This window comes from Protomyctophum bolini (genome assembly GCF_963924005.1).
Source record: "Protomyctophum bolini genome assembly, chromosome: 16".
Lineage (NCBI taxonomy): Eukaryota > Metazoa > Chordata > Actinopteri > Myctophiformes > Myctophidae > Protomyctophum > Protomyctophum bolini.
In genome coordinates this window covers 9,441,521-9,450,285 of record NC_137877.1, presented here as the reverse complement: position 1 = coordinate 9,450,285, position 8,765 = coordinate 9,441,521, and the positions used below count along the sequence as shown (strand labels likewise).

Genomic DNA, 8,765 nt, shown 5'->3' with positions numbered 1-8,765 from the left:
AATCGGGATACACTTGCAGTGTCACAAAGAATGAGAGCTATTTATTCTGGCTAGAGATATTCCCAGATTCACATCAACTGTTTGGCTGTTTCAGCCACTGCCACAAAGCTGACTGACAAGATGTGTATCTGAAAGGAATTATGGGCTGCTGTCATACACTTTCATGTATTTAAGAGATCGTGTAACCCAACCTGCACTTTTTCAATCTGAAACTTGGCAACATAACCCTTAATTGTGATAGTTATGCCCCCTAATTCTGATAGTTCCCTTTCATTTTATTGTCAAACGATTGCTTTAGCACACTCATCTAGTTACTGGAGAACATTCAACGGTGCAACATAGGCAAGTCTGTGTGTGCTCCTTCCAGTGAATCTCCAGACCCTCTATCCTCTTATGCGATTTAGTGATGCCATCTTGAGGCGCTTTTCTGACATAGCAAGGCGCTAAATAGCTCTGCAATTCTTTGAACTGCAAAGAAAACATTTGGGCAACATTCCTGGAATATCACATATCATTTAGATGGTCAACTACAGCAACAAGTGACATGGAAGCTATTTTCCTTACGACATCACTTGGGACAGATTAGGGTCAGGGAAGAAAAACAAGAGTCAGACTTTGATCAGTTTGTGCAAAAAATAATAATAATATAGAGAAAAGTAAAGACAATCAGTTATGGGCAAACAGACCAAAATGATCAAAAATATATGCCATATTAAAATAGTCTGTGTTTTGATGGGTTTGTCTGCTGTCATCATCATCTGTTCGCTATCATATTTGCGACTTAAGCCACTACCAGGTGGATTTTCTTTGAGATGAGTTAGTTTAAAGCTTAAATAATGCCAGTGGAACACCTATTCTACATGGTCAGAATTGTTGCCCATTTGCTGTGGTGGGAGGAGGAGAGAGGCTCAAGTTAGTTAGTGAGTTAGGCTAATTTCTTGAACTCGTCATAGAGGACCAAGACAAAGGCTCCGCCCATGCCTCGCAACACGTTGGACAGGGCTCCCTTGAAGAAGGCCTTGCCCCCCTCATCACGGGCGATCTTCTTCCAGCAGTCAATGGTGCCGCTGTACATGATGTCCGCTGAGAACACACAAACCGCACAGCGCGTGACACTCACATTACAAAATACAAATGCTCTGTATGCTTCATGGCCATAGGGCATAGGCAACAATAGGCAGTAAAATCACCAGTGTTCATTCAACCGCTTTGAAACCTGGAGTCCATATTTTGGGCATGTTATAATAGGTCAATATTTTTTTAACTTTCCAAATTCTTTGGGAAATAGCTAAAGTAGACGATCCACAAGCCACGACGCAATGCGTTGTGAGCTCGTAGAGCAGCTATATGTTCGCTGTGTGATTTGACAGTCTGATTTGACTGTGTACAAAACAACATGTCATCTTAGTTTTATTTAATTACCTCCTTTGCGTCCTGACTGCATCATCATACGACGCCTCACGGTGTCAAACGGGTAGGACACTATACCGGCCACGGCGGTCACCGACTGGGCGATGGCCCAGCTGACCACAATGTGAGTGTTCTTGGGATCAGGAAGCATACCTGTGTGCACAAAACAATCACAATGTGAGTGTTCTTGGGATCAGGAAGCATACCTGTGTGCACAAAACAATCGCAGACACAAGCTCAGATTTGGACTATAGTTTCGTACAAATAGGAACATGATTTAATCCGTTTTTTACAATTATAAAATGCAATTGGGCTTAGTTGAACCTTTGAACACTTTGGTAGTTGAATCCTTTGCTCCCCGACCCCCACCCCTGCTTTCTCTTGTAATGATGATCTGAGTTTTAACTTTTTACTGATATGTTTTGTATTCTATGTATCCTGTTTTTACCGACATGTTTTGTATTCTATGTATCCTGTATTACTGATGAATTGAGCAAAATGGTCCACAATGGAAACCTTTTTGCATAACCATTGACTGTACAACTGCACTAATTTAAAATCATAAATTCAATCAATCAATCAATCAATGTACCCCGAAGCCAACCATTGTACGATGAAGTATACATTTGACTCAATTCTCAACTGCTATGGATCTAGTGCACTTCGGTAGGCCTATTGGTGAGACACCATTATGTGACTTTCTTTGTACCTTTAGCAGTGTCATAAATGCCAAAGTAGGCAGCCCTGTAGATGATGATGCCCTGCACAGAGACACCAAAGCCCTGGTACAGGCCTCTAACCCCATCTGACTTAGAGATCGACTTCAGGCAGTCTGCCAGCCCATTGAACTCCCTAGTGGCGCCTGCTTTCCCCACGTCGGCGGCCAAACGGGTGCGGGCAAAATCCAGTGGGTAGACGAAGCACAGAGAGGTGGCTCCGGCAGCACCGCCGGAGGCCAGGTTTCCCGCGAAATAGCGCCAGAACTGAGTGTGTTTATCCACTCCTCCGAGGAAGACCGTCTTGTACTTGTCCTTGAATGCAAAGTTGAGGGCCTGGGTGGGGAAGTAGCGGATGACGTTGGCCATGTTTCCGCGCCAGAATGACGCGAAGCCTTGCTCTTTGGGGATGCGCACGAAGCAGTCCACGATGCCCTTGTACCGCTGGTCAACGCTGATCTGTTTGCTGACATGCTGGACCTGATTGCAGAACAGGGAAATAAAAGGTTATCAGCTCAGTAAAAGCTCTTTGGTTAAAATAAGTGTTATGAAGCCCTATATTGTGAGAGTACTCATTAGTGTTTGTTGCAGTAACAGGAGTCTCCATGTCTCTCCAGCATTTTATTAAACAGAAAAGGCATTTCATCTTCAGAAATGGGATACCAATTTTATCCAATCAGGATAGAGAACGCAGTCAGGATACAGATTAAACAAGCGGAATTGTAAGAGATGACACAAAGAAATGAGCAGACAAATTTGGAATTGGAACACTATACAAATTAAGCTCATTAATAGCTATACTCTCTCCTAATTAGCTGAAATGTTGTCACTTACATGAAAATGTATTTTCTGTTTATTAAAGAGCTGGACAGACATGGAGACCTCTGTTACTGAACACACACTACAGAATATAGTGATTTGACCTTTTAACAAAACACATTTTGTTTTTACTAAAAAATATCACTTACACTACCTTTAAAATAGGTTAATCGTCTTCATTGACATCAAAAATACAAAAGAAAATGTCAAAAGATTCCAATCATCCTGTCCACTTGATCTAAGTAGGCCTTGGCTGCTGTGCGACAGTGCGAGTGACGTCATGACAATGTACGTGTATTGCCAAGTGTCAGTCAAGTGTAATCCAATTCCTCTAGATTAGAAAATCTGGCTAGACCTTTACATAAATATAGCAGCCTGATGACACACTTATTTTAATTTCTAAACAAATGTGTTATTTATACATTCTGAGCATCATTCATTCATCTTTTGTGTTTGTGTTGTGTTGCAACTGTTTATTGTTGCCCTTCTTGGCCAGGTCTATAAAATATAATTTTAATCTCAAAATGGGACTACCTGGCAAAATAAAAATAAATAAATAATGCCATAGCCTCGTGACAGACGAGTATAGGCCCGCCCAATGTATGACACTGCAGTTATTTCTGCACCATATACTGTAGCCTAGGCTATACTGTAGTGGGATATGAGAGGACTGAACTGAATAATGTTGTCATCGAATTGTGCGTGCCTGCCTTCTATACAACATAACAGGCAGTAACATTACATTTTATAAAGTATATGCACTCAAATTCAAAACTTGGTCGTCTAGCTATGCAGTGGCTTTAATAAGCGCGTATCCTACTATACTGCAGCCACGCAGCTGCAATGGATGCAGACTAGCCTGAATAGGACTTAAAAACATGGCTCCCAAGGATAATATTAACGCGACAATAAGATGTCCTTTATGTTTAGTCTACAGCAGTGAGTGATTTGTGGACTATCATACTTCGATGACCATGCCAAGCCAACCCGAGAGATTCGCGATTTACCTGAAGAAGCAGTTTCACTCGCTCGATTGGTGCCACTGCAGTTTTAGAAATAGCTGCTGCGAATCCACCTGCCAAGAAGTCCTTAGCAAATGAAATAGCTCCTTCTGCCATGGCTGTTTGTTGGTGTGCACTGTCTGAAAGTCGAGTTGAAGTGCCGAGAGCTGAAATTAAGACAGCGGCGGATGAGTTTCAAACGTTGGGGTCGTTGGGGTACCACAAGTTCTGCATCCGTGAATGATTGAATGGACAAAATGGGAGAACAACCTGTCCTTGTAGAATATCGCGAGAGGATACAGGAAATGAATGTGCATGGGAGCAATGAGCATCCTGTGCCATTTAAAGGACGACTTCACCCATTTTCAACTGATCTTCATATAATATAAATAATAATATAATTTGGCCTAATATAATAATCCTCACTATAATGCTCATGATAAATGGTACTTTTTTGTCTATTCGGTGTGTTTCGATTTCGAAGTGCCTTTCAAAACAATTGTTAAGTTGCTGTACAATAAATTATGCTAAAACAAACAAGCGGCATGCAACAATAAAAAATAAGACACAGGAGCAGCAAAAACAGCATACATACAAAGAAACAAATACATAAACATAACAAACCAAAAATGTTTACCATACAAATTAGTTTCTTAGCAGCTTTTTAAAGGCATCCCCTCCTATGCCCAGGTTTGTGGTTCTGTGTGAACACAAATATTGGCTTGTGATTGGCTGGTTACCCCATAGCATGATAGCGATTATTTGATTGGCTGGACAGAGTACATATTGAAGAAAAGTGAAGACGCCAAAAGTGATTAGCCGGAATGACTTTTGTGATGATTTGATTGGCTGAGCACAGAATGTGATGTATAATGATATATGTTGATAAGAGCGCCCCTCACTTCACTCACAAGTGTGATTTTTGAGGGGCGCTAGGCGCTAGCCCCTCCTATGTCCAGCTTTGAGGGTTTGTGTAAACACAAACATTGAAGACAAAAGTGAGACAGTAATACCATGGTCATTACACCAGTTACTAGTCGTTTTGGCTCTGTGGGCAGGTGCCAAATTGAGCTGGAACAGACAATTAGCATCTTCATGAAGCTTGTCAACATACTGAAGCACAATCTACTCTAAAAAGATGGCTGTGTTGAAACCGTTGTTAACTTTTCACTGTCAGTGGACCAACACCATGCACATAACATGGCCTAAATCAGCACTGTGTAGTTTTGGCTCTGTGGGCAGGTGCCAAGTGCTACTGGAATATCTATTATGATATTTTACAGCACTGTGTGCCTCCGTACATTGACAAGCTTTATGTTGATGCTGATTTTCCTTTTCCAGCAGAACTTGGCACTCTGCCCACAGAGCCAAAACTACTAGTAACTGGTGTACTGACCAGTATTATTGTGCTTAACTGACCAGCCTGAACCTGGCCTGACCTGTCCGTTCAGGACAGGTCAGGCCAGGTTCAGGCTGGTCAATACAACAATACAACCTAGATTCTCTGTGGGGTTCACCCACAGAGAATCTAGGTTGTATTGTCAAGAGGAAGGTGTGAGACATAAGACTGAAACAATACAAATTAATTTACGGCTGTTATCAAAGCAAACCTGGGCTTCCATAACACCTCAACAATGCCACAGGTTGATCACCTCCATGCCACGCCCCATTGATGAAATAATTTCTTAAAAAGTAGCCCAGACCAAAGTATTAACTGCATACATTAATATACTTTTCAGATGGTCAACATTTCTCATTTAAAAAAAACATTTTTTTAGTGGTCTCGTAAAATATTCTAATTCATTGGGTTTATTTTATTTTATTAGCCATGATCATCAAGATTAAAACAAAAAAAAGGTTTTAAATGCTTCACTTTATGCACAATGAATTGAGAATAATAATGAAAGTTTCACTTTTTGAATTATATTACAGAAGAAAATGTACTTTTACAAAATATTATAATTCAGTGAGATGGAGCTGTATAGCTACAATCCCAAAAGACTAACCCTAGTGATAGGGAGTGTTACCCTGAGAAATATGACTTTTGGTCATGTTCTGACCATGATATTGTTTTTTTAAGTTTGGACAAAGTTGTACAAATCCATACAAAATCACACTCATGGCATCTGATGCGACTTTGAAAGGCCTTTCTTAGTGTATGTCGTTCAGTGCTGATAATTACTGCAAGCTGGAGAAATAAAATAAAAAACCTAACCCTTTGTCACATGTAAACATTGCAATTGCAACATTGCTCAATGCTCATCAGGCTGCACACCTGCTGCTCATTTGTGATTGCAGATGCTGCTCCGCCCAACACCCTATAAATACTGCTGACTTCCTGACTTCAAGTTTTCCACACTCATGTTCTCTCACTCACACTCATGTTCTCTCACTCAGTCAGTCAACTCCTCTGACACTTTTTTTTGTTGGGGAGAGTGCTTAGAATGGTCCTATGTGGGGCTTGCCTAGCTACTCTCCTTTATTTTTCAGTTTGGCTGACATATCCATTATCCAGGCACTTTTGGTTATTTTTCTTTCTTGATTGACTCCTGAGTATAATCGTACTTTAAAATGAGTCCTCATCCACATATTTCCTGCATTGCAAGAGAGTGACCCAAGACATATCTTTTCACTTTGCCCAAATTAATCCATGAACTTATTAGCAGTTTTTTGGAAACTTGACTTGAGTTAAGGAGTCCCAAAATTATATGTATGGCTGTGCCAGGGACCCCCCCAGAAGAGAATGATTCAACATAATAAAAAAAGGACAAAAGCATTGCAGCATAGCTTGTACAACTGCAATTTTTTCAGAACCGCTGTTCTAAAGAGTGTTCTAAAGAACATGTTGCTATATAGCTAAAGTCCCAAGACAGATGCTTTCCCTGTTTTAATGGGTTAAAGTAGTATGCTACTGTGTTATCCACTGAATAATCTTTCTTTCTTTTATCAAAAAACAACTTGTTGTGGAGGATAAAAACATGTGATTGATTTATTTACACACACTGTAGTTAGCAGAGCAGTGTGTTGACATGCCATAATCACAAAAACAAAAGGGAACATATTTAAGTTAAGTTTAAGTTACTTATCATTGTGGTCATTTTAGTCTGTGGGGACAGACTAGAGAAACATTCACTCTTAAAGCAACAGTATTCCTCCCTGGTCTGAATGATGACATTAATCTTACATTAATGTTGAGTTATTGATACTGACTTCACTCTAGTCCCCTCAACAACTCAGTCACAGTGTTGATTTCATCGACTAAAACTATGACGAAGAATGTTAGTCGACTACCCTTTTTCACTGATAAAACAAAACAACTGCTATGATGACTAGAGCAGGGGTGGGCAACTGGCGGCCCGGGGGCCACATGCGGCCCCCACCTTCACTTAATGCAGCCCGTGTTTACTATGTATTGAATGACTAGTACTAAATGTTGTTGTCTTTTTGTGTCCAATGTAGATGTTAACAGTTCATAAAGTTAAGTCGCATTGCGACGTGTTTTGAGCTTGTAGATCGACTATTTTTGCTACAACAGTATGCACTGTGGCCCCTCTGGAGTGAGTGTGGAAATATATTGGCCCTCTCCATCGTCAAAGTTGCCCACCTCTGGACTAGAGGGTATGCGCGTGACATCATCATCAAACCCGGAAGTTATGCAGGAATGCCTACTGAGTTCTGGCCTTGACAACCCATTCATCAAAACAGAAAAGTCCAATATGATTGCATTAAACGTTAAACAATGTTAAACTCACTTTGCATGTTGCTTTGCCACTCACTTTAAGCATGTGCATACCCTCTATTGACAATTTCATCAACAAATAAAAACTAGACTAAAATGTTAGGGAGGTACTAGTGGAGAAGAGATCCAGTAGAACTAAGCGCTTGGGTGTGAAAATAGAAGATTTTCTGAACATCTTAAAGCTCAGCTAGTAGAACTGCTATTTTCAGCATGCAACAAAGTGTAAATTCATCATCCAAGCACATTCTAGTCAACAAAATCAACTGTAGATTTAGTCGACTAAAATATTGTCCAATCATAGTGATATTGACTCATACAGAACTGGCAGGATAGCAGCTTGAAGGGAAGGGAGGAATATTGAATATTCTACACTGGTGTGACAAAACACTGCAAGGCTGCCTCCTAGTGGCACAATAACACCACCTCAGTGTCAGTATCTGAGCGGTGGAGGTAGCAGTGCACAACAAAACAAAGAAGTGATGGCTATTTATTTAGCAATTAGCCAAGTAGTCAGTGTGCAATGTGCATTCTCAAAGCGTATTTACGACTCAAACCAGACAGATTGTGCCACCTAAGGTCAGATGTCACCCCCTGACACACCACGGGATGTCGGGATGGGGCACAAAGACAAAAACATGTCAATGAATTCAAACTGTGTGTACTAGGCTGTACCATGTTGTTTGGTTACCCAAATAATTCTGCTACCCTCATTCTATTTGACCAACAGTCTCATAATATTACTGCTGTATAATGAAATGTATCCAGAGTTGTTTGCTCACTTTTCTGTCCATTTTGATGGATGTTTAAAGCTATTCAGGCTGTTAGCATATTCATTTCAAATAATCTGTTTCACAGGTAAAAATAAATGCAAAAATGTAAATTTCACACACTAATTTATTTACAAGAATGTATTTACAAGAACAAGAAATGTATAAACAGTACAATAACAGGCAACAGCTAAATACACAATAAAAACAATATAAAAGTATTTACAAAGATATATATATACAGTATATACAAGTCTCCAGGCCCAGGGCATCAAGGCGTCACTCTAAAGCCCAAACCACACCAAAGGGTCGG

At 40.3% G+C, this 8,765-nt stretch overlaps 1 protein-coding gene across 1 annotated transcript; it reads right to left on the bottom strand.

Moving 5' to 3' along the window:
• Positions 1–925: 925 nt before the first annotated feature.
• slc25a6 (solute carrier family 25 member 6) lies at positions 926–4,155 on the bottom strand (the record flags this gene model as incomplete). Its single annotated transcript, XM_080785253.1, has 4 exons — positions 3,953–4,155; positions 2,120–2,606; positions 1,423–1,563; positions 926–1,083 (listed from the first exon to the last, which is right to left on the bottom strand). Exons 1-4 carry the CDS (start codon positions 4,061–4,063, stop codon positions 926–928), a joined length of 897 nt encoding a protein of 298 aa, XP_080641379.1. The 5' UTR covers positions 4,064–4,155.
• Between the last annotated feature and the right edge of the window lie 4,610 nt (positions 4,156–8,765).